We start from the raw sequence: 27,354 nt of genomic DNA, 5'->3' as shown, positions 1-27,354 counted from the left end.
GGAGGATAGGGGACATAGAGAGTCAAAGGATGCAGAAAGGGAAGAGAGGAGGGTTGAGGAGGCATAATCAGGAGATAGGTTGGAGAAGGTATGAGCAGAGGGAAGAGATGATAGGATGGAAGAGGAGAGAGTAGCGGGGGAGAGAGAGCGAAGGTTGGGACGGCGCGATACCATCCGAGTAGGGGCAGTGTGGGAAGTGATGGATGAGAGCGAGAGGGAAAAGGATACAAGGTAGTGGTCGGAGACTTGGAGGGGAGTTGCAATGAGGTTAGTGGAAGAACAGCATCTAGTAAAGATGAGGTCGAGCGTATTGCCTGCCTTGTGAGTAGGGGGAAGGTGAGAGGGTGAGGTCAAAGAGGAGAGGAGTGGAAAGAAGGAGGCAGAGAGGAATGAGTCAAAGGTAGACGTGGGGAGGTTAAAGTCGCCCAGGACTGTGAGAGGTGAGCCGTCCTCAGGAAAGGAGCTTATCAAGGCATCAAGCTCATTGATGAACTCTCCGAGGGAACCTGGAGGGCGATAAAAGATAAGGATGTTAAGCTTGAAAGGGCTGGTAACTGTGACAGCATGGAATTCAAAGGAGGCGATAGACAGATGGGTAAGGGGAGAAAGAGAGAATGACCACTTGGGAGAGATGAGGATCCCGGTGCCACCACCCCGCTGACCAGAAGCTCTCGGGGTGTGCGAGAACACGTGGGCGGACGAAGAGAGAGCAGTAGGAGTAGCAGTGTTATCTGTGGTGATCCATGTTTCCGTCAGTGCCAAGAAGTCGAGGGACTGGAGGGAGGCATAGGCTGAGATGAACTCTGCCTTGTTGGCCGCAGATCGGCAGTTCCAGAGGCTACCGGAGACCTGTAACTCCACGTGGGTCGTGCGCGCTGGGACCACCAGATTAGGGTGGCCGCGGCCACGCGGTGTGGAGCGTTTGTATGGTCTGTGCAGAGAGGAGAGAACAGGGATAGATAGACACATAGTTGACAGGCTACAGAAGAGGCTACGCTAATGCAAAGGAGATTGGAATGACAAGTGGACTACACGTCTCGAATGTTCAGAAAGTTAAGCTTACGTAGCAAGAATCTTATTGACTAAAATGATTGAAATGATACAGTACTGCTGGAGTAGGCTAGCTGGCAGTGGCTGCGTTGTTGACTTTGTAGGCTAGCTGGCAGTGGCTGCGTTGTTGACACTACACTAATCAAGTCGTTCCGTCGAGTGTAATAGTTTCTACAGTGCTGCTATTCGGGGGCTAGCTGGCTAGCTAGCAGTGTTGATTACGTTACGTTACGTTAAAAGAACGACAATAGCTGGCTAGCTAACCTAGAAAATCGCTCCAGACTACACAATTGTCTTAGATACAAAGACGGCTATGTAGCTAGCTAGCTACGATCAAACAAATCAAACCGTTGGACTGTAATGAAGTGAAATGAAAATGTGATACTACCTGTGGAGCGAAGCGGAATGTTGACCGGGTTGTTGAAGTTCAATTCGGTAGACGTTGGCTAGCTGTTGGCTAGCTAGCTAGCAGTATCTCCTACGTTAATGACGACAAATAGCTGGCTAGCTAACCTCGGTAAATTAAGATAATCACTCTAAGTCTACACACTCTAAACTACACAATTATCTTGGATACGAAGATAGCAAAGACAACTATGTAGCTAGCTAACACTACACTAATCGAGTCGTTCAGTTGAGTGTAATAGTTTCTACAGTGCTAGTAGTAGACGGTGGACGTTAGCTAGCTGCTGGGCAGATAGCAGTGTAGACTACGTTAGGACGACGAAATACGATAATTACGCAATTAACTTTGATACAAAGACGGCTATGTAGCACCGGTTCCGGGTTGGAGCGAGCGGTCGCATCTACACTTCGGTCCGCAGGTAGTATAACTTTTCATTACATTTCATTATAGTACAACGGTTTGATTTGTCTAATCTTAGCAATTTCTTCTTAGCTAGCTACACAGCCGTCTTTGTATCAAAGATAATTGCGTAATTATCGTATTTCGTCGTCCTAACGTAGTCTACACTGCTTTCTGCCCAGCAGCTAGCTAACGTCCACTAGCACAGCAGCTAGCTAACGTCCACTAGCACTGTAGAAACTATTCCACTCAACGACTCGATTAGTGTAGTGTTAGCTAGCTACATAGTTGTCTTTGCTGTCTTCGTATCCAAGGTAATTGTGTAGTTTAGAGTGTGTAGACTTAGAGTGATTATCTTAATTTACCGAGGTTAGCTAGCCAACTATTTGTCGTCCTTAACGTAGGAGTCACTGCTAGCTAGCTAGCCAACAGCTAGCCAACGTCTTCCGAATTGAACTTCAACAACCCGGTCAACATTCCGCCTCGCTCCACAGGTAGTATCACATTTTCATTTCACTTCATTACAGTCCAACGGTTTGATTTGTTTGATCGTAGCTAGCTAGCTACATAGCCGTCTTTGTATCTAAGACAATTGTGTAGTCTGGAGCGATTTTCTAGGTTAGCTAGCCAGCTATTGTCGTTCTTTTAACGTAACGTAACGTAATCAACACTGCTAGCTAGCCAGCTAGCCCCCGAATAGCAGAACTGTAGAAACTATTACACTCGACGGAACGACTTGATTAGTGTAGTGTCAACAACGTAGCCACTTCCAGCTAGCCTACTCCAGCAGTACTGTATCATTTCAATCATTTTAGTCAATAAGATTCTTGCTACGTAAGCTTAACGTTCTGAACATTCGATAAGTGTAGTCCACTTGTCATTCCAATCTCCTTTGCATTAGCGTAGCCTCTTCTGTAGCCTGTCAACTATGTGTCTATCTATCCCTGTTCTCTCCTCTCTGCACAGACCATACAAACGCTCCACACCGCGTGGCCGCGGCCACCCTAATCTGGTGGTCCCAGCGCGCACGACCCACGTGGAGTTCCAGGTCTCCGGTAGCCTCTGGAACTGCCGATCTGCGGCCAACAAGGCAGAGTTCATCTCAGCCTATGCCTCCCTCCAGTCCCTCGACTTCTTGACACTGACGGAAACATGGATCACCACAGACAACACTGCTACTCCTACTGCTCTCTCTTCGTCCGCCCACGTGTTCTCGCACACCCCGAGAGCTTCTGGTCAGCGGGGTGGTGGCACCGGGATCCTCATCTCTCCCAAGTGGTCATTCTCTCTCTCTCCCCTTACCCATCTGTCTATCGCCTCCTTTGAATTCCATGCTGTCACAGTTACCAGCCCTTTCAAGCTTAACATCCTTATCATTTATCGCCCTCCAGGTTCCCTCGGAGAGTTCATCAATGAGCTTGATGCCTTGATAAGCTCCTTTCCTGAGGACGGCTCACCTCTCACAGTCCTGAGCGACTTTAACCTCCCCACGTCTACCTTTGACTCATTCCTCTCTGCCTCCTTCTTTCCACTCCTCTCCTCTTTTGACCTCACCCTCTCACCTTCCCCCTACTCACAAGGCAGGCAATACGCTCGACCTCATCTTTACTAGATGCTGTTCTTCCACTAACCTCATTGCAACTCCCCTCCAAGTCTCCGACCACTACCTTGTATCCTTTTCCCTCTCGCTCTCATCCAACACTTCCCACACTGCCCCTACTCGGATGGTATCGCGCCGTCCCAACCTTCGCTCTCTCTCCCCGCTACTCTCTCCTCTTCCATCCTATCATCTCTTCCCTCTGCTCATACCTTCTCCAACCTATCTCCTGATTCTGCCTCCTCAACCCTCCTCTCTTCCCTTTCTGCATCCTTTGACTCTCTATGTCCCCTATCCTCCAGGCCGGCTCGGTCCTCCCCTCCCGCTCCGTGGCTCGACGACTCATTGCGAGCTCACAGAACAGTGCTCCGGGCAGCCGAGCGGAAATGGAGGAAAACTCGCCTCCCTGCGGACCTGGCATTCTTTCACTCCCTCCTCTCTACATTTTCCTCCTCTGTCTCTGCTGCTAAAGCCACTTTCTTCCACTCTAAATTCCAAGCATCTGCCTCTAACCCTAGGAAGCTCTTTGCCACCTTCTCCTCCCTTCTGAATCCTCCTCCCCCTCCCCCCTCCTCCCTCTCTGCAGATGACTTCATCAACCATTTTGAAAAGAAGGTCGACGACATCCGATCCTCGTTTGCTAAGTCAAACGACACCGCTGGTTCTGCTCACACTGCCCTACCCTGTGCTCTGACCTCTTTCTCCCCTCTCTCTCCAGATGAAATCTCGCTTCTTGTGGCGGCCGGCCGCCCAACAACCTGCCCGCTTGACCCTATCCCCTCCTCTCTTCTCCAGACCATTTCCGGAGACCTTCTCCCTTACCTCACCTCGCTCATCAACTCATCCCTGACCGCTGGCTACGTCCCTTCCGTCTTCAAGAGAGCGAGAGTTGCACCCCTTCTGAAAAAACCTACACTCGATCCCTCCGATGTCAACAACTACAGACCAGTATCCCTTCTTTCTTTTCTCTCCAAAACTCTTGAACGTGCCGTCCTTGGCCAGCTCTCCCGCTATCTCTCTCAGAATGACCTTCTTGATCCAAATCAGTCAGGTTTCAAGACTAGTCATTCAACTGAGACTGCTCTTCTCTGTATCACGGAGGCGCTCCGCACTGCTAAAGCTAACTCTCTCTCCTCTGCTCTCATCCTTCTAGACCTATCGGCTGCCTTCGACACTGTGAACCATCAGATCCTCCTCTCCACCCTCTCCGAGTTGGGCATCTCCGGTGCGGCCCACGCTTGGATTGCGTCCTACCTGACAGGTCGCTCCTACCAGGTGGCGTGGCGAGAATCTGTCTCCTCGCCACGCGCTCTCACCACTGGTGTCCCCCAGGGCTCTGTTCTAGGCCCTCTCCTATTCTCGCTATACACCAAGTCACTTGGCTCTGTCATAACCTCACATGGTCTCTCCTATCATTGCTATGCAGACGACACACAATTAATCTTCTCCTTTCCCCCTTCTGATGACCAGGTGGCGAATCGCATCTCTGCATGTCTGGCAGACATATCAGTGTGGATGACGGATCACCACCTCAAGCTGAACCTCGGCAAGACGGAGCTGCTCTTCCTCCCGGGAAGGACTGCCCGTTCCATGATCTCGCCATCACGGTTGACAACTCCATTGTTTCCTCCTCCCAGAGCGCTAAGAACCTTGGCGTGATCCTGGACAACACCCTGTCGTTCTCAACTAACATCAAGGCGGTGGCCCGTTCCTGTAGGTTCATGCTCTACAACATCCGCAGAGTACGCCCCTGCCTCACACAGGAAGCGGCGCAGGTCCTAATCCAGGCACTTGTCATCTCCCGTCTGGATTACTGCAACTCGCTGTTGGCTGGGCTCCCTGCCTGTGCCATTAAACCCCTACAACTCATCCAGAACGCCGCAGCCCGTCTGGTGTTCAACCTTCCCAAGTTCTCTCACGTCACCCCGCTCCTCCGCTCTCTCCACTGGCTTCCAGTTGAAGCTCGCATCCGCTACAAGACCATGGTGCTTGCCTACGGAGCTGTGAGGGGAACGGCACCGCAGTACCTCCAGGCTCTGATCAGGCCCTACACCCAAACAAGGGCACTGCGTTCATCCACCTCTGGCCTGCTCGCCTCCCTACCACTGAGGAAGTACAGTTCCCGCTCAGCCCAGTCAAAACTGTTTGCTGCTCTGGCCCCCCAATGGTGGAACAAACTCCCTCACGACGCCAGGACAGCGGAGTCAATCACCACCTTCCGGAGACACCTGAAACCCCACCTCTTCAAGGAATACCTAGGATAGGATAAAGCAATCCTTCTCACCCCCCCTTAAATGATTTAGATGCACTATTGTAAAGTGGCTGTTCCACTGATGTCAGAAGGTGATTTCACCAATTTGTAAGTCGCTCTGGATAAGAGCGTCTGCTAAATGACTTAAATGTAAATGTAAATGTATATGTAGCTAGCTAAGAAGAAATTGCTAAGATTAGACAAATCAAACCGTTGTACTATAATGAAATGTAATGAAAATGTAATGAAAAGTTATACTACCTGCGGACCGAAGTGTAGATGCGACCGCTCGCTCCAACCCGGAACCGGAAATTATGTGCCCATTGGTTTGTGCCCATTGGCGATCTCTGAAGTTATTTGGATTTATAAATTATCTTTGAAAGACAAGGTCCTGAAAAAGGAACGTTTCTTTTTTTGCTGAGTTTATATAGATTTTACGGACACAGTATATTTTATATTAGTTATCTTGTTGTTATTAGTCTATTTTCCTATTAATCTATTTGCCATGTATTTTTTTAACTGTCCTGTAATTTTTCATAAAAGTTCTGAGCCTTTCGATTTTCATAGTTTCTAGAGATTGTAAATTAAAGATAAGTATTTTTGCTAAAAGTATTATTATATTATTGATTGATTGACTATGACTTTTAAAATCACCCAGTCATGCTATCTGCAGAGTTAGCTCCAGGTAACTGTTGCAATTCTTCAGCCATTCCTGGACAAATCACAAGCTACATATGGACCGTACCAAAACAAATGAACAAATGATTCTGTCTATTCGCAGCAAAATCTGCATATATATAACATTCTATTGGTTGCAAGAATTTTGTATAATAATTTTGAATCCGTGTGTAATTTTGCGTGTCAGTTCATAAACCATGTGCCATGGAATCGGTACATCAAAAATCTCTTCCCAACTATTTTGCAATCTATGTGGCACAGCTGTACATTGTTTTGTCCCTTAAATGAAACTGCAATCAACTTTCTATGGCCTGTTTAAAAAATTGTGATATTTAGGAGATTAATTCATTTTCAAATAACTGAAAGTGAGAGGTATTAATCCGGGCAGCTTCTCTCCCGGAGAACAGGGTGTTAAAAAAACTTATTTACCTCTCCCACAAACCCCTCCAGACTAACCTATATGGCCAGCTGTTGTTCCCATACAACAGTAGCCCAGGTGAGAGCCCTTGCGGACATCAGCGTATTGAGATAGGCTATCTTGGAGCGATCCGAGGGGAAGGAGGAGGGCTGAAGCTCAAAAATGAGGGCACACTGAGCTAGACATGCCAAACAGGTGGTCGGCTCTCCATAGAATTCTGGGGGGGGTAAACGGGGCTCCCGAAAAGTTGGAGTGGCGATGAGACGGCTCTGCTAGCAGCTGGGTTAATGAGGGGCTGTGGGGATACCGCCCAGACAACCCGCGGAATTGATCCAACAAACTGTCCAATTCCCAGTCAAGGCATTCCAACCTTTGAACCCCCTCCATAAGGCCACAAAGCAGTTCCTCGTGCCTCCAGGTGGTGGCTCCTTTGGAGGAGATGGCATCACGCAGCTGGCCCGGTGCTGCTGGGTCAGTCAAGGCCAGTTTGTACTATTAGGTTTGAAGGTAAGACCCAGTTTCATCCAAGATGGCGTAGCAGTCAGACATCTTTATTCTTCGTCTTGTCATGTCCCATGTATATATCTTTTTATATATTTTTTCTTTACATATCTTTTATATTTTTCTAAATCTCAACTTCAAAATACTCTCCTGCAACCCGCCTCACCCAATGTAGCGTGGATCTGTCTCTTCTAAAGTATTCTCCACTTCCAAACCGGTATTCCCCAACAGAAGCTAGCCAGCTAACTAGCTAACCACTAGCTAACCAAGTCATCAGCTAACCTTTAGCTCGGAAAGCTCTCGCCAGTTTGTACAACGCGATTCAAAACTGAGCATACCGGACCTATCTCCATATCCCCGGATTCCTACTGCAAGATCTGAACCTTTTCACCTGGATCACCACAGCTAGCTAGCTGCAACCAGAGTGACTATTCCTGGCTTAACATCGCGTCACGTCCATGACCAAAAGCTAGCACCAATTAGCGTGGACCTAGGCTCATATCCCGGCTAGCAGAAGAAGCTCAACAGCCACTCCTGGGCTATAATACCTTTTTTTCCAACTGGTCCGGACCCCCTTCTACTACAGAACCCCGCTGATCCTTCACAACTGGACTACCAACGAAATCTGCTAGAGGGGGTACTCAAACTGGCGCCGTGGCACTGCTAGCCGTGGGCTGCTAACGTTAGCTGTCATGAGCACACCGGACTGTTAGCTTAAGAGGCCCATCGGACAAATTCTTTGGCCACTACACCTATTTTGCCAATTTGCCTGGTTTACCACACGGAGCCCTGCTGATCCGTCTGCCGACATATTCAGTACGAGGGGGCCACAACAGACTTTCTTCCGTTGCAACGTCCTTCTAAGGCCCTTCTGCTAGCTGCTATCCCCGGCCCTCTACCTGCCTGAAGCCACTCAATGGACTCCCATGATTACTCGGCTACGCATGCCTCTCCCTAACATCAATATGGCTTGTCCATTACTGTTTTGGTTAGTATTTATTGCCTTATTTCACTGTAGAGCATCTAGCCCTGCCCAATACGCCTTAGTTAACACTTTAATTCCACCAATAACCCATTCGGTGACATCACCTGGTTTAAATGATATTCCTAGAGACAATATCTCTTTCATCGTCACTCTATGCACAGGTTTACCCCCACTGTATTCACATCCTACCATACCTTTGTCTGTACATTATGCCTTGAATCTTTTCTACCGCGCCCAGAAATCTGTTCCTTTTACTCCCTGTCCTGAACTTACTAGGCTTCCAATTCCTTTAGCCTTTAGCCATACCCTTATCCTACTCCTCCTCTGTTCCTCTGGTGATGTGGAGGTTAATCCAGGCCCTGCAGTGCCTAGTTCCACTCCCATTCCCCAGGCGCTATCATTTGTTTACTTCTGTAACCTTAAAAGCCTTGTTTTCATGCATGTTATCATTGGAAGCCTCCTCCTTAAGTTTGTTTTATTCACTGCCCTAGCACACTCTGCCAACCCGGATGTCCTAGCCGTGTCTGAATCCTGGCTAAGGAAGACTACCAAAAACCTTGAAATGTCCATCCCTAACTACAACAATTTCCGACAAGATAGAACTGCCAATGGGGGTGGAGTTAGCCTGCAGAGTTATGTCTTACTATTCAGGTCTGTACCCAAACAATTCGAGCTTCTACTTTTAAAAATCCACCTTTCCAGAAACAAGTCTCTCACCATTTCCACTTGCTATAGGCCACCCTCTACCCCCAGCTGTGCCCTAAACACCATATGTGAACTGATTGCCCCCCATATATCTTCAGAGCTCGTGCTGCTAGGTGACCTAAACTGGGACATGCTTAACACCCCGGCCATCCTACAATCTAAACTGGATGCCCTCAATCTCACACAAATTATCAATGAACCCACCAGGTACAAGCCCAAATTTATAAATACGGGCAGCCTCATAGATATCATCCTAATCAACATGCCCTCCAAATACACCTCTGCTGTTTTCAACCAAGATCTCAGTAATTACTGCCCCATTGCCTGCATCCATAATGGGTCCGCTGTTACGGTATTTGTCGTCTGAAAAAGAGGAATCATCGGACCAAAGCACAGCGTGGTAAGTGTTCATGCTTGTTTTATTAAAACTGAACACTATAACAAAAATAATAGATAATAATAAGAGAATAACCGAAACAGTCCTGTAAGGTGAAAACACTAAACAGAAATTAACTACCCACAAAAACCACGTGGGAAAAAGCTACCTAAGTATGGTTCCCAATCAGAGTATGGTTCCCATTCTGATTGAGAATCATACCTGGCCAAAACAAAGAAATACAAAAACATAGAAAAGAGAACACAGAATGCCCACCCAAATCACACCCTGACCAAACCAAAATAGAGACATAAAAAGCTCTGAGGTCAGGGCGCCTCTGGAGGGTCCGGAATCTGGAGGGAGGAGACGGGAGGCCTGAGGGGAGAGCTACAGGAGGCCTGGTGCGTAGAGGAGGCACCGGATGAACCGGGCTGTGGGGGAGCACTGGAGCTCTGGTGCTTAACACTCGCACCTCTCCATTAGGTTCAATGCCCACGTTCGCCCGGCAAGGGCGTAGCGCAGGAATAGGACAAACTGAACCCTCTCCGGCGACACAGTACGCAGAGCCGGCGCAGGATACCCTGGGCCGAAACGGCGCACCGGAGACCAAACGTGCTGAGCTGGCACAATCCGCCTTGGCTGGATGCCCACTCTCGCATGGCACTTGCGGGGGGCTGGCATATGGTGCTCAGGCTATGAGCGCGCACGTGCACTTCACCGCATAACATGGTGCCTGACCAGTACCACGCTGCTTCCGGTAAGCACTGGGAGTTGGCTTAGGTCTATCGCCTGACTCCGCCAATCTCCCTGTGTGCCCCCTGCCCGGGGAGATTGGGGCTGCCTCTCGTACCTGCTGTGCTGCCTTGCCTCATATTGCCGCCTCTCAGCTTTAGCTCCCTCTAGTTCTTCCTTTGGGCAGCGATATTCCCCAGCCTGTATCCAGGGTCCCTGTCCATCCAATATCTCCTCCCAAGTCCAGGAGTCCTGAACCCTCTGCTCCTCGTTACCACGCTGCTCGGTCCGTTTGTGGTGGGTAGTTCTGTCACGGCATTCGTCGTCTGAAGAAGAGGAATCATCGAACCAAAGAGCAGGGTGGTAAATGTTCATGCTTGTTTTATTCAAACTGAACACTATAACAAAAATAAACAAGAGAATAACCAGTTCAGTTCTGTGAAAACACTAAACAGAAATGAACTACCCACAAAAACCATGCAGGAAAAAGCTACCTAAGTATGGTTCACAATCAGAGACAATGAGAACCATATCCGGCCAAAACAAAGAAATGAGAACCATACCTGGCCAAAACAAAGAAATACAAAAACATAGAAAAAAGAACATCAAATGCCCACCCAAATCACGCCCTAACCAAACCAAAATAGAGGCATAAAAAGCTCTAATGTCAGGGCGTGACATCCGCGGTCAAACAACCACACCTCATCACTGTCAAAAGCTCCCTAAAACACTTCAGCAAGCAGGTCTTTCTATGACCTGGCCCGGGTTCCCTGGAAGGATATTGACCTCATCCCGTCAGTAGAGGATGCCTGGTCAGATATAGCCCTTGGTTCTCTCCAGACCTGACTGCCCTTGACCAGCACAAAATATCCTGTGGCGTTCTGCATTAGCATCGAATAGCCCCCAGGATATGCAACTTTTCAGGGAAGTTAGGAACCAATACACACAGCCAGTTAGGAAAGCTAAAGCTAGCTTTTTGCATCCTGTAGCACAAAATCAAAAAAGTTCTGGGACACTGTAAAGTCCATGGAGAATATTGCTCTACCTCCTCCAAGCAGCCCACTGCACTGAGACTAGGAAACACTGTCACCACCGATAAAACCACTATAATTGAGAAACAATGCCTTCCACTTGGCTGCCCCTTCCCCGATCAACAGCCCTGCAATCCCCACAGCAACTCGCACAAGCCTCCCCCATTTCTCCTTCACCCAAATCCAGATAGCTGATGTTCTGAAAGAGCTGCAAAATCTGGACCCCTACAAATCAGCCGGGCTAGACAATCTGGACCCTCTCTTTCTAAAATTACCTGCCGAAATTGTTGCAACCCCTATCACTACCCTGTTTAACCTCTCTTTCGTATCGTCTGAGATTCCCAAAGATTGGAAAGCTGCCACGGTCATCCCCCTCTTCAAAGGAGGAGACACTCTCGACCCAAACTGCAACAGACCTACAGTATATCTATCCTTACCCTGCCTTTCTAAGGTATTCGAAAGCCAAGTTAACAAACAGATTACCGACCATTTCGAATCCCACCATACCTTCTCCACTATGCAATCTGGTTTCAGACCTTGTCATGGGTGCACTTCAGCCACACTCAAGGTCCTAAATTATATCATAACCACCATCGATAAGAGACATTACTGTGCAGCCGTCATTCATCGACCTGGCCAAGACTTTCGACTCTGCCAATCACCACATTCTTATTGGCAGACTCAACAGCCTTGGTTTCTCAAATGATTGCCTCACCTGGTTTACCAACTACTTCTCTGATAGAGTTCAGTATGTCAAATCGGAGGACCTGTTGTCCGGACCTCTGGCAGTCTCTATGGCGGTACCACAGGGTTCAATTCTCGGGCTGACTCTCTTCTCTGTATACATCAATGATGTCGCTCTTGCTGCTGGTGATTTTCTGATCCACCTCTACGCAGACGACACCATTCTGTATTACTTCTGGCCCTTCGTTGGACACTGTTTGCTAACCTCCAGACGAGCGTCATGCCACACAATTCTCCTTCCGTGGCCGACAACTGCTCTTAAATGCAAGTAAAACTGAATGCAATCTCTTCAACCAATCACTGCTCGCACCTGCCCGCCCGTCCAGCATCACTACTCTGGACGACTCTGACTTAGAATATGTGGATAACTACAAATACTTAGGTGTCTGGTTAGACTGTAAACTCTCCTTCCAGACTCACATTAAGCATCTCCAATCCAAAATTAAATCTAGAATCAGCTTCCTATTTCGCATCAAAGCATCCTTCACTCATGCTGCCAAACATACCCTTGTAAAACTGACAATCCTGCCGAGCCTCAACTTTGGCGATGTCATTTACAAAGTAGCCTCCAACACTCTACTCAACAAATTGGATGCAGTCTATCACAGTGCCATCCGTTTTGTCACCAAATCCCCATGTACTACCCACTACTGCGACCTGCACACTCTCATTGGCTGGCCCTCACTTCACTCTCGTCGCCAAACCCACTGGCTCCAGGTCATCTACTAGTCTCTGGTCACAACTTGCAGACTTGTTTTCGAGTTGCTGTGCTGTGCTTTGTTGCCAACCTATTTTGCTACCTGACAACTTTACGGTTTTTACTTTTTAATTACTGTTATATACATATATATATATATATTTGTTCCCCCCCCCCAACTTTTTCACTCCGGACGCTTTATCTGGACACGATTCGTCAGGACCTCCAACAGCCGAAGCTAAGTAGTAACATTAACATGATGCCTTCTAATTGCTGTCGCTGTACTCACCTTACGGCGAGGATAGCTGTGCTACAAGCCCGGCTTCAGACGCAATCGTTAGTCAAGGGTAATTTCAGTGTAGGAAAGGATGAAACAGCGTCTGTGCCACCAGTAAGTACAGATAGTAGTATAAATCCCCTGGCACAGTCCCCGCAGCCGGACAACTTTCTCACGGTTTCTGGAAGGAAATGCTGTAGGAACGCTCAACCGGTATCGCTCATTCAGCCGACAGAAACTTTCAACCGGTTTTCCCCATTAAGCAGCGAGTCGGAGTCAGAGGCCGAGCCTTCTCTGGTCTCTACTCCTCCCTTTACGGGGTCTGAGACGCCGAAGCTTCCCACCATTAGCTCTGACAAATTAAAAACTCTAGTCATTGGCGACTCCATTACCCGCAGTATTAGACTTAAAACGAATCATCCAGCGATCATACACTGTTTCCCGGGGGGCAGGGCTACTGACGTTAAGGCTAATCTGAAGATGGTGCTGGCTAAAGCTAAAACTGGCGAGTGTAGAGAGTATAGAGATATTGTTATCCACGTCGGCACCAACGATGTTAGGATGAAACAGTCAGAGATCACCAAGCGCAACATAGCTTCTGCGTGTAAATCAGCTAGAAAGATGTGTCGGCATCGAGTAATTGTCTCTGGCCCCCTCCCAGTTAGGGGGAGTGATGAGCTCTACAGCAGAGTCTCACAACTCAATCGCTGGTTGAAAACTGTTTTCTGCCCCTCCCAAAAGTTAGAATTTGTAGATAATTGGCCCTCTTTCTGGGACTCACCCACAAACAGGACCAAGCCTGACCTGCTGAGGAGTGACGGACTCCATCCAAGCTGGAGGGGTGCTCTCATCTTATCTACCAACATAGACAGGGCTCTAACTCCTCTAGCTCTACAATGAAATAGGGTGCAGGCCAGGCAGCAGGCTGTTAGCCAGCCTGCCAGCATAGTGGAGTCTGCCACTAGCACAGTCAGTGTAGTCAGCTCAGCTATCACCATTGAGACCGTGTCTGTGCCTCGACCTAGGTTGGGCAAAACTAAACATGGCGGTGTTCACCTTAGCAATCTCACTAGGATAAAGACCACCTCCATTCCTGTCATTATTGAAAGAGATAATGATACCTCACATCTCAAAATAGGGCTACTTAATGTTAGATCCCTTACTTCAAAGGCAATTATAGTCAATGAACTAATCACTGATCATAATCTTGATGTGATTGGCCTGACTGAAACATGGCTTAAGCCTGATGAATTTACTGTGTTAAATGAAGCCTCACCTCCTGGCTACACTAGTGACCATATCCCCCGTGCATCCCGCAAAGGCGGAGGTGTTGCTAACATTTACGATAGCAAATTTCAATTTACAAAAAAAAATGAAGTTTTCGTCTTTTGAGCTTCTAGTCATGAAATCTATGCAGCCTACTCAATCACTTTTTATAGCTACTGTTTACAGGCCTCCTGGGCCATATACAGCGTTCCTCACTGAGTTCACTGAATTCCTATCGGACCTTGTAGTCATAGCAGATAATATTCTAATCTTTGGTGACTTTAATATTCACATGGAAAAGTCCACAGACCCACTCCAAAAGGCTTTCGGAGCCATCATCGACTCAGTGGGTTTTGTCCAACATGTCTCTGGACCCACTCACTGTCACAGTCATACGCTGGACCTAGTTTTGTCCCATGGAATAAATGTTGTGGATCTTAATGTTTTTCCTCATAATCCTGGACTATCGGACCACCATTTTATTACGTTTGCAATTGCAACAAATAATCTGCTCAGACCCCAACCAAGGAACATCGAAAGTCGTGCTATAAATTCACAGACAACACAAAGATTCCTTGATGTCCTTCCAGAATCCCTCTGTCTACCCAATGACACCAGAGGACAAAAATCAGTTAACCACCTAACTGAGGAACTCAATTTAACCTTGCGCAATACCCTAGATGCAGTTTGCAACCCTAAAAACTAAAAACATTTCTCATAAGAAACTAGCTCCCTGGTACACAGAAAATACCCGAGCTCTGAAGCAAGCTTCCAGAAAATTGGAACGGAAATGGCGCCACACCAAACTGGAAGTCTTCCGTCTAGCTTTATCCGTCTCGCCTTATCTCAGTTCACTGGTCACGATGGCAACACCCACCCGTAGCACGCGCTCCAGCAGGTGTATCTCACTGATCATCCCTAAAGCCAACACCTCATTTGGCCACCTTTCGTTCCAGTTCTCTGCTGCCTGTGACTGGAACGATTTGCAAAAATCGCTGAAGTTGGAGACTTTTATCTCCCTCACCAACTTCAAACATTTGCTATCTGAACAGCTAACCGATCGCTGCAGCTGTACATGGTCTATCGGTATATAGCCCACCCATTTTTACCTACCTCATCCCCATACTGTTTTTTTTATTTACTTCTCTGCTCTTTTGCACACCAATATCTCTACCTGTACATGACCATCTGATCATTTATCACTCCAGTGTTAATCTGCAAAATTGTAATTATTCGCCCACCTCCTCATGCCTTTTGCACACAATGTATATAGACTCTCTTTTTTTCTACTGTGTTATTGTGTACTCCATGTGTAACTCTGTGTTGTCTGTTCACACTGCTATGCTTTATCTTGGCCAGGTTGCAGTTGCAAATGATAACTTGTTCTCAACTAGCCTACCAGGTTAAATAAAGGTTAAAAAAAAAAAAAAAATTCATCTTCTTCTCATCTGCCATTCCAGTGTATAATTGTTATATTGTAATTATTTAATCAAATCAAAGTTTATTTGCCATGTGCACTGAATACAACAGGTATATATAGACCTTACAGAGAAATCCTTACTTACAGGCTCTAACCAATAGTGCGAAAAAAAAAGGTATGTGTGTGTGTAGGTAAGTAAAGAAATAAAACAACAGTAAAAATACATTTGAAAATAAGAGTAGCGAGGCTATATACAGACACCGGTTAGTCAGGCTTATTGAGGTAGTATGTACATGTACGTATGGTTAAAGTGACTATGCATATATGATGAACAGAGAGTAGCGGTAGGATAGAAGGAGGGGTTGGCGGGATGTGGGACACAATGCAAATAGCCCAGTTAGCCAATGTGTGGGAGCACTGGTTGGTCGGGCCAATTGAGGTAGTATGTATATGGGATGTATGGTTAAAGTGACTATGCATATAAGATAAACAGAGAGTAGCAGCAGAGTAAAAAAGGTGTTGGGTGGAGGCACACAATGCAAATAGTCCAGGTAACCATTGGTTACCTGTTCAGAAGTCTTATGGCTTGGGGGTAAAAACTGTTGAGAAGCCTTTTTGTCCTAGACTTGGCGCTCCGGTACCGCTAACCATGCGGTAGTAGAGAGAATAGTCTATGACTGGGTGGCTGGGGTCTTTGACAATTTCTAGGGCCTTCCTCTGACACCGCCTGGTGTAGAGGTCCTGGATGGCAGGCAGCTTTGCCCCAGTGATGTATTGGGCCGTATGCACTACCCTCTGAAGTACCTTGCGGTCAGAGGCCGAGCTATTGCCGTACCAGGCAGTGATGGAACCGGTCAGGATGCTCTCGAAGTTGCAGCTGTAGAACCTTTTGAGGATCTCAGAACCCATGCAAAATCGTTTTAGTTTCCTGAGGGGGAATAGGCTTTGTCGTGTCCTCTTCACGGCTGTCTTGGTGTGTTTGGACCATTCTAGTTTGTTGGTGATGTGGACACCAAGGAATTTGAAGCTCTCAACCTGCTCCACTACAGCACCGTTGATGAGAATGAGGACGGGCTCTGTGCTCCTTTTCCTGTAGTCCACAATCAACTCCTTAGTCTTGGTTACGTTGAGGGATAGGTTGTTATTCTGGCACCACCCGGCCAGGTCTTTCACCTCTTCCCTATAAGAGGAATGTCTCGGAATGTCTCGTCAATGTCTCGTCATTGTCGGTGATCAGGCCTACCACTGTTGTGTCGTCTGCAAACTTGATGATGGTGATGGAGTGATGGAGCCTGGCCATGCAGTCGTGGGTGAACAGGGAGTACAGGGGGGGACTGAGCACGCACCCCTGGGGAGCTCCCGTGCTGAGGATCAGTGTGGCAGATTTGTTGCTACCTACCCTCACCACCTGGGGGCGACCCATCAGGAAGTCCAGGATCCAGTTGCAGAGGGAGGTGTTTAGTCCCAGGTTCCTTAGCTTAGTGATGAGCTTTGAGGGTACTATGGTGTTGAACGCTGAGCTGTAGTCAATGAATAGCATTCTCACATAGGTGTTCCTTTTGTCCAGGTGGGAAAGGGCAGTGTGGAGTGCAATAGAGATTGCATCATCTGTGGATCTGTTTGGGCGTTATGCAAATTGGAGTGGGTCTAGGGTTTCTGGGATAATGGTGTTGATGTGAGCCATTACCATCCTTTCAATGCACTTCATTGCTGCAGACGCGAGTCTGTAGTCATTTAGGCAGGTAGCCTTTGTATTGTTGGGCACAGGGACTATGGTGGTCTTCTTGAAGCATGTTGGTATTACAGACTCAATCAGGGACATGTTGAAAATGTCAGTGAAGACACCTGCCAGTTGGTCAGCACATGCCTGGAGCACACGTCCTGGTAATCCATCCGACCCCGCAGCCTTGTGTATTGGTCCTGTTTAAACGTCTTACTCACGTCGGCTATGGAGAGCGTGATCCCACAGTTGTCCGGAACAGCTGATGCTCTCATGCATGCCTCAGTGTTGCTTGCCTCAAAGCAAGCATAGAAGTGATTTAGCTCGTCTGCTAGGCTCCTGTCACTGGGCAGCTCGTGGCTGTGCTTCCCTTTGTAGTCTGTAATAGTTTGCAAGCCCTGCCACATCCGACGAGCGTCGGAGCCGGTGAAGTATGATTCAATCTTAGCCCTGTATCGACGCTTTGCCTGTTTGATGGTTCGTCGCAGGGCGTAGTGGGATTTCTTTTAAGCTTCCAGGTTATAGTCCTACTCCTTGAAAGCGGCAGCTCTACCCTTTTGCTCAGTGTGAATGTTGCCTGTAATGCATGGCTTCTGGTTGGGGTATGTACGTACAGTCACTGGAGTGATGACATCCTCAATGCACTTATTGATAAAGCCAGTGACTGGTGTGGTGTATTCCTCAATGTCATCGGAAGAATCCTAGAACATATTCCAGTCTGTGATAGCAAAACAGTCCTGTAATTTAGCATCTGCTTCATCTGACCATTTTTTTATAGGCCGAGTCACTGGTGCTGCCTGCTTTAATTTTTGCTTGTAAGCAGGAATCAGGAGGATGGAGTTGTGGTTGGATTTACCAAATGGAGGGCGAGGGAGAGCTTTGTACGCGTCTCTGTGTGTGGAGTAAAGGTGGTCAAGAGTTTATTTCCCTCTGGTTACACGTGTCAGCACATGCCCGGAGCACATGTCCTGGTAATCTGTCTGGCCCCGCAGCCTTGTGTATGTTGACGCTTACTGATAGAAATTACATAACACTGATTTAAGTTTCCCTGCATTAAAGTCCCTGGCCACTAGGAGCGCCACCTCTGGATGAGTGTTTTCCTGTTTGCTTATGGCGGTAAACAGCTCATTGAGTGTGGTCTTAGTGCCAGCATCGTTCTGTGGTGGTATGTAGACAGCTACAACAAATACAGATATAAACTTTCTAGGTAGATAGAGTATCTCATGATAAGCTGTAGACCACACTATCTCAGGCAAGAAAAACCTCAACAGCTGTGCTGGAACGCAAACAATATGGGTGCTACTTTGAGTACAGTTGGCGAGAATGAGGGGACGACGGTGAAGAAATGAACAGTATTCTGCCCTTGAGTTTCGTTCCCATGCAAAACTAGACAGATAGCTAACAACTAAGTCTTCAATACAACTCCCAAGGCGTGACTTTTCTTGAATGAATATATTGAAAATGTTTATGTTGTGAAACTGCAAAATACAGACAAGAATATACTTTAGTATTCAATTCACACCGACATACTGTAGCTGTACATTAAACATTTGAAGTTGCATAAAGTTGCATAAATACAAAGCACTCGCTAAGGTACCATGCTCATCACCATGATGCCAAACCACATAGCTAATTGTTAACCATATGGTAATTGGCTCCTTTCATTACTCTAATGTATACCCATCTATGTCTAATAACAAAACATATTACACTAGAAACAGTAACAAAACTACAGTATTGTATATTTTACAATTCATTTGCATGACGCATGAGCAAAGTAATACAGCTAACGACATACATTAAAGGCATTGCAATTTGTGAGTAAATGCAACCAACATTGATATGTAATCAATTCTATCAATAACAAGATTATCATCATTAGCTAAATGCTTGAATCGAACTTACAAACAAATATTTTTCCAAGGCTGAAGCGTGACAAGAAATAACTACATTGAAAGACCTGCACCGTAGCGTTGTTTGTAGCTGCTTCTATGCGTGCAAAACAAATTCTGTACTTCCTGTTTGCGTCATCTTTCTAAGTACCAGAAAGCGCCACTAGGGGGCAAATAACACCATTGAACACAATGAAAATCCAATTTAACCATTGTAATAAAATAATCTGTTACCTTCTAACAGGATGGCAGCACAAACAGTAGTTTATGGTTCGAGTGCCATTCACGAGCAAGGATGTTTTTTTTAGTGATCTGTTTGCAGTCTCGAAGACGGTGAAGGATGAATTGGGTAAAGTGGAATCAGTCAGAGTGACCAGGAGCGGTGTGCCAAAAGTGCAAAAGGAGAGAGCTCTATGGCTCAACAAGATGTCGACGTATGATGTGGAAAGCTATGACAGAAAGAGGGAGCAAAGCCTATTGTTTGATGAAGTTTTGCAAAACTTGGGTATGTGAGATATGTGGTGAGATCGTATGTGCAGTGTTATAATTGTAAAACATTTGGACATGTGGCAAGTGTTTTTTGAAGGAATAAATATGTAGTAGCATATTGTTGTAAATGTGATGGGAATCATGTTCCCAAGTTCCCAGAGTGCCCTGTACAAATGAAGGAGGCCGCAGTAGCTAGGATCAGGGCCATCCAGCAGGTCTGTGCGTAGAGAAGATTGCGTAGAGAGGAGATGGTAGTGGGTGTCCCACAGTCTGCAGCGAATTACACGCAGGAGAAGGAGCCCGACACTAATAGTGAAGAAGGTGGGTTTTATTGTGTTTATAGTGCAAGTGATCAATTGCACTTGTCAAACTAAAAAAAATCAAAGAAGCTAGACATCATTGTGAATGCAGCAAATAGATTTCTGGATCAACAGGTCTTTACAGCCAAAATGTAACAGGGAGTACGGAATGAAGATGTTCCCCCTTCCCAGGTTCCTGAGCCTGTGTAGGGATCTGAATAGCACAGTTTATGATTTTTTTTTTTATAAAAAAAAAACATTCAGGGTAGTAGCGTGAATTTGGTTAGTGTTTCTGGTAATTAGTATTAGTATTTAGTACTCCATGCAGTAGGTGGCAGCAATATACCTTATGAGTATACCCTGTCAATTAACATCAAAGAAGAACACTGCTCGAGCAAAGATTTGTATCACGAAACGAAGATAGATTACAGCTTGTCCTTTCCAATGGGAACACGAGTCATAGTGGGCAGAACAAGCAAGGTGGGAAGGCAGAGCCAAGCACGCGCTAGCGATAACTTATTGGCGCGTTCTAGTAAATATATACATATTTCCGTTTGAGAACGCCTACTCAGTGAAGTTCACGTATGCAATAACTCAATTGGCATTTGCACTCCTAAACAGACATATATTTTTTTTACTTTTGCAAAGAGTAATATCTACGAAACGTAGTCCACTCTGTTCATAACATAATATTTTTTGCAGAATTCGACCCAAATCCATCCCGTTCCATCTTCTCCCACTACGTGTTCGTGGGCTTTCTCTCAGTCGAAACGCCAACCGGATGCTTATCGGTCTCATTATTCTATCTGTTTCTCTAGTTTCTGTCACCTTTCACCAAATATCTTCTCCTGTGCTTTCACCGCAGATGCGGAAGTGCGACACTGGAGGAGGTGGTAATTGAGACGCATTCAATGCAAAACACAAACTGACGAATTTTGATGGGGATTTTTTGTTATTTAATTTAGATTTGATCAATCGACTCTTGTGGATTCTTACATGCGGGACTCTTAATTTGAACATTTCCGACATTCCCCTGACACGGAAGTACTTTTTTTAGTGTTGCTGACGAGACGCTGATATAGTATAATATTTCTGAACTGGAGCTAGTGTGCATAGCCAGCAAAGAAGTTTTGAAAGTGATAACAGTAGCTACTGTTTTTGAAACCATCTAAATATATGTGCCACGGAAGTAGGTATTGTAAATGCACAACTACAGCGCATTTCTTGATAATGTCATACTTTCAGCTAGCTAACGTAGCTATGTGTCATAGTACAGGTAAACTGGCTCGCTAACTAATCTGTCTAGCTTGGTAAAGTTAGTCTAGATAACGTTAGCTATCTAAATTAGTATGTCAGCTGTACCGTTAATTAGACAAGCACATATGTAGCCAACCATATTTGTTAACTGGCTACTTCGTAAAGTTACTAGTAGCTAGTTATGTAACGTTATTTAGTTAGCAATATGTTCGGTCATCAACAACGCCTCCAACAGCAGCAACGTATTTGGCAGCTTCCACAACATCTCCAACAACGCCAGCAGCTACAAACAACCCAACTCATGCCATCCCAACTTCCACACCAGCACCAAATGAACCGGTAAGACATTCCTACATAGGTGCTCTCTATCAAACCCCACTGAACCTAGATAATCTAGACACATTACATTTTTAAGGTTTTAATTTTTATAAAAATGTGTTAATTACATCCTCCACGGAGCTCCGTTTCCTAATATTTGCTATATGTCCCAACTGCTTGCTCTAGTTTTGAAGTAAATATCATAAACATGAAAAAAAAACACCTTATTTCAGGGCATTTTTCACCCTGCCAGCTCCTATTAGTTCTATTGAGCATCATGGCACCGACTCGCCTTCTGAAAGTTCTATTCCCAGCCCATTGTTCTGCGTCACAATGCCAGCTTTGCTGGTAGCAATGCATTATTTAAGTGGTAATGCCAGAGAAGCCAGTGTTTAGAGGATATATTGGAACAGGTGTTGTTAGGCCTACGACAGAGGGGGAGAGAGACTAATGGGAGGGAGACTAACAGATGGGAGAGGGTGAGAGAGAGACTAACAGGAGGCAGGCAGAGAGATACTAACTTAACTGATTTTAGAATTAAGACTCCATAGAATGGCAAATTTCAGGTCCAGTGCCATCTTTGGGACGCAGGTGTGAAAGATTCAGCAGACTGCTGGCATTATACACATCTGGCTAAAAGACTACTGTATCTCTGCCTGAGTCACTTTTATTGATGACTTTGACACATTCTGGAAACAGAAGTTGGTGTCTATATTCAGAACAACATTCCTGTAAAGCTTAGAGATGATCTAATGTTAAATACTGTTGAAGTAATATGGCTACAGGTTCATCTGCCTCACCTAAAGCCCATTTTTGTGGGAAGCTGCTATAGACCACCAAGTGCTAACAGTCAGTATCTGAATAATGTGTGAAATGCTTGATAATGTATGTGATCAACAGAGACGTACAGTTGAAGTCGGAAGTTTACATACACTTAGGTTGGAGTCATTAAAACTCGTTTTTCAACCACTCCACAAATTTCTTGTCAACAAACTATAGTTTTGGCAAGTCGGTTAGGACATCTACTTTGTGCATGACACAAGTAATTGTTTAGACAGATTGTTTCACTTATAATTCACTGTATCACAATTCCAGTGGGTCAGAAGTTTACATAAACTAAGTGGACTGTGCCTTTAAACAGCTTGGAAAATTCCAGAAAATGATGTCATGGCTTTAGAAGCTTCTGATAGGCTAATTGACATAATTTGAGTCAATTTGAGGTGTAGCTGTGGATGTATTTCAAGTCCTACCTTTAAACTCAGTGCCTCTTTGCTTGACATCATGGGGAAATCAAAAGAAATCGGCCAAGACCTCAGGGAAAAAAAAAGTGAAAAGTGCAAATCAATTCCTGAACAACAGCAAATGACCTTGTGAAGATGCTGGAGGAAACAGGTACAAACGTATCTTTATCCACAGTAAAACGAGTCCTATATCGACCTAACCTGAATGGCCGCCCAGAATTGTTATGTTTGGAGGAAAAGGGGGAGGATTGCAAGCCGAAGAACACCATCCCAACCGTGAAGCACGGGGGTGGCAGCATCATGTTATGAGGGTGCTTTGATGCAAGAGGGACCAAGTGACCTTCACAAAATAGATGGCATCATGAGGAAGGAACATTTTGTGGCTATATTGAAGCAACATCTCAAGACATCAGTAAGGAAGTTAAAGCTTGGTTGCAAATGGGTCTTCCAACTGGACAATGACCCCAAGCATACTTCCAAAGTTGTGGCAAAATGGCTTAAGGACAACAAAGTCAAGATATTGGAGTGGCCATCACAAAGACTGATCTCAACCCTACAGAAAATGTGTGGGCAGAACTGAAAAAACATGTGAGCAAGGAGGCCTGCAAACCTTACTTAGTTACACGCGCTTTTTCAGTAGGAATGTTCCAAAATTCACCCAACTAATTGTGGAAAGCTTGTGGAAGGCTACCTGAAATGTTTGCCCAAAGTTAAACAATTTAAAGGCAATGTTACCAAATACTAATTGAGTGTATGTAAGTATATGACCCACTGGGAATGTGATGAAAGAAATAAAAGCTGAAAATCATTCTCTTTACTATTATTCTGACATTTCACGTTCTTAAAATAAAGTGGTGATCCTAACTGACCCAAGACAGAGAATTTTTACTAGGATTAAATGTCAGGAATTGTGACACTGAGTTTAAATGTATTTGGCTAAGGTGTATGTAGACTTCAACTGTATATTTTCTGGGTGATTTAAATATTGACTGGCTATCATAAAGTTGCCCATTTAGGAAAAAACTTCAAACTGTAACCAGTGCCTGCAACCTGAATCAGGTTGTCAGTCAACCTACCAGGGTAGTTACAAACAGCACAGGAATTAAATCATTAGCATGTATTGATCACATCTCTACTAATGCTGCAGATATTTGGTATAAAGCAGTATCCAAATCCATAGGATGTAGTGATCACAATATAATAGCCATATCTAGGAAAACCGAAGTTCCAAAGGTTGGGCCTAATATAGTGTGTAAGAGGTCATAGAGTAAGTTTAGTAGTGACTCGTATGTTGATGATGTAAAGAATATTTGCTGGTCTGTGGATTGTAATGAGGAGCAACCAGATGCTGCACTTGACACACTTATGAAATTGCTTACTCCAGTTCTAATAAGCCCACACCCATTAAGAAAATGACTGTAAAAACTGTTAAATCCCCTTGGATTAATGAGGAATGAAAAAACCTTATGGTTGAGAGGTCGACCGATTTATGATTTTTCGATATCGATTATTGGAAGACCAAAAAAGCCGATGCCGATTAATCAGCCAATTTTTATTATATTTATTTGTAATAATGACAATTACAACAATACAGAATGAACACTCATTTTAATTTAATACATCAATAAAATCAATTTAGCCTCAAGTAAATAATGAAACATGTTCAATTTGGTTTAAATAATGCAAAAACAAAGTGTTGGAGAAGAAAGTAAAAGTGCAATATGTCCTATGTAAGAAAGCTAACGTTTCAGTTCCTTGCTCAGAACATGAGAACATATGAAAGCTGGTGGTTTCTTTTAACATGAGTCTTCAATATTCCCAGGTAAGATTTTTTAGGTCGTAGTTATTACAGGAATTATAGGACTATTTCCCTCTATACCATTTGTATTTCATTAACCTTTGACTATTGGATGTTCTTATAGGCACTTTAGTATTGCCAGTGTAACAGTATAGCTCTCTCCTCGCTCCTACCTGGGCTCGGACCAGCAACACAACGACAACAGCCACCATCGAAGCAGAGTTACCCATGCAGAGCAAGGGGAACAACTACTAGAAGGCTCAGAGCGAGTGACGTTTGAAACGCTATTAGTGCGCGCTAACTAGCTAGCCATTTCACTTCGGTTACACCAGCCTCATCTCGGGAGTTGATAGGCTTGAAGTCATAAACAGCGCAATGCTTGACGCACAACGAAGAGCTGCTGGAAAAACGCACGAAAGTGCTGTTTGAATGAATGGTTACGCGCCTGCTTCTGCCTACCACCGCTCAGTCAGATACTCAGATACTTCAAATCAAATTTATTTATATAGCCCTTCGTACATCAGCTGATATCTCAAAGTGCTGTACAGAAACCCAGCCTAAAACCCCAAACAGCAAGCAATGCAGGTGTAGAAGTACGGTGGCTAGGAAAAACTCCCTAGAAAGGCCAAAACCTAGGAAGAAACCTAGAGGAACCACGCTATGTGGGGTGGCCAGTCCTCTTCTGGCTGTGTCGGGTGGAGATTTGAACATCTTGGCCATGTTCTGTTATAATGTTCATAAATGGCCAGCATGGTCGAATAATAAGGCAGAACAGTTGAAACTGGAGCAGCAGCACGGCCTTGTGGACAGCAAGCAGTCATCATGTCAGATGGTCCTAGGGCAGAGGGAGAGAGAGAGAGAGAACACACTTAAATTCACACAGGACACTGAATAGGACAGGAGAAGTACTCCAGATATAACAAACTGACCCTAGCACCCCCGACACATAAACCTACTGCAGCATAAATACTGGAGGCTGAGACAGGAGGGGTCAGGAGACACTGTGGCCCCATCTGAAAAATTGTCTATCAACATTACATTACATTTAAGTCATTTCAACAATGACATGCTACCGGGGTCTGACAATCTGGAGGATAATAGCAGACAATATTACCACTCCTACTTGCCACATCTTCAATTTAAGTCGCACCTTGACTACTGTTCAGTCGTGTGGTCAGGTACCACAAAGGACTTAGGAAAATTGCAATTGTCTCAGAACAGGGCAGCATGGCTGGCCCTTGGATGGACAAAGAGAGCTAATATTAAAAAATATGCATGTCAGTCTCTCCTGGCTGAAAGTGGAGGAGAGATTGACTTCATTACTACTTTTATTTATGAGAGGTATTGACATGTTGAATGCACTGAGCTGTCTAAACTTCTGGCACACAGCTCAGACACCCATGCATACCCCACAAGACACACCACAAGATGCCTCTTCACAGTCCCCAAGTCCAGAACAGACTATGGAGGTGCACATTACTACATAGAGCCATTTAAAAAAAAATTTAAAAAGGTATCTGACCAGCAGATGAATATCTGTATTCCAGTTGTGAAATCCATAGATTAGGGCCTAATTTCTCATGTGTTTATTTAAATTGACTGATTTCTCATGAACTGTAACTCAGTAAAATCTTTGAAATTGTTGCATGTTGCGTTTTATATTTTTGTAAAGTATTTTTCCATGAGACCGAGAGCAATCATTCGAGCTCCACCGCTAATGTGCTCGCCTGTACCAACCAAATTATTATGACAGGATTTGCTAATCTGAGAGCTATTCCCCAAGTTTCATAGCATCAAAAATCAACAAACTTACTGTATATCTGCTGTTGACTTATTTCACTCACCTCGACATCATCCCTTTACAAAGTGCAAGGACGTCTCCGAATCCGTATCGCCAACCAACACAGCCTCTATGACAGTGAAAAGTCGTGTCTGCTTTGGCGCCATCATTTTGAGTAATGAAGTTTTTTTTTAAACTTTGGAAGTCAAATTACAGCATACCCTTTTTCTGGTAGATTACAACAGCCACGCGAATATGACGACAGGTTGTTAAGCAAGTTAATTTCGCAATATTGATACAGATATTATTGTTAGAAAAACAAGGCCGTTCGCGGCCGCTATAGTAATTTAAAGAAAGGCCGTCGATGACCGTTATGGGTTCTAAAGAGTTAACAAGGTTACAGCTACTTTGTGAGTGATATCACTGTTTGCCTGTGTACAAGTTCGGTGACCCACAGTGCCAGAGATGGCTGGCGCCTACCCATCAAATATGGAAAAAAAGGTGTAAAACCTAAACAAAACGCGGGTTCATATTTCAACATGTGGCCAATTTAAACTGCCAGAAGACATTTTTTTTAAATTAAGAAATACAAAAATGTTTGACAATTTTTTGTTTCTAAATGGCTGGTGGGTAATTTGATATGCATCGAAATCTGTTCCTTCGCAGGCATTGAAGTGAGTGCATGCTGCGCAGGTTGTTAACCAAATGGATCGGTCTTGCTCATTGAATTATCAATCTGACGCAGTTGCTACCTCAGATTATGAGCTCAGCGAGTGTCGCGATAGAGGTATGTTGTACCCATAGCTCAATGACAGCTGCTGTGGGGAGGACGGTTCTTCATAATGGCTGGAATGGAGTCAATGGATTGGTATCAAAAACATGGAAACCATGCCTTTTAAACAATGCTACCTAATATAATGTTTACATACCCTACAACATTATTCATCTCATATGTATACGTATATACTGTACTCTATCATCTACTGCATCTTTATGTAATACATGTATCACTAGCCACTTTAACTAT

General features: G+C 45.1%; 1 protein-coding gene across 3 annotated transcripts in view; it reads left to right on the top strand.

Moving 5' to 3' along the window:
• Window positions 1–20,510: 20,510 nt before the first annotated feature.
• The window catches only part of LOC135504715 (cip1-interacting zinc finger protein-like), a 22,492-nt gene continuing 15,648 nt past the window's right edge, over window positions 20,511–27,354 (top strand). The window contains exons 1-2 of one of the 3 annotated variants that reach the window (XM_064923524.1): window positions 20,512–21,529; window positions 26,994–27,114. Coding sequence is in view for 2 of the 3 variants with exons in the window: in XM_064923523.1 (XP_064779595.1) it covers window positions 21,396–21,529 (134 nt within the window). In the remaining variant the exon portion in view is untranslated. Of the gene's footprint in view, window positions 21,530–26,993; window positions 27,115–27,354 lie in introns of all 3 variants that reach the window. The other 2 variants (XM_064923523.1, XM_064923522.1) reach the window with 2 other exon arrangements.

Source organism: Oncorhynchus masou, chromosome 18 (assembly GCF_036934945.1).
Source record: "Oncorhynchus masou masou isolate Uvic2021 chromosome 18, UVic_Omas_1.1, whole genome shotgun sequence".
Classification (NCBI taxonomy): Eukaryota; Metazoa; Chordata; class Actinopteri; order Salmoniformes; family Salmonidae; genus Oncorhynchus; species Oncorhynchus masou.
The sequence above is the reverse complement of the archived record's forward strand: the minus strand, read 5'-3'. Positions and strand labels throughout refer to the sequence as shown.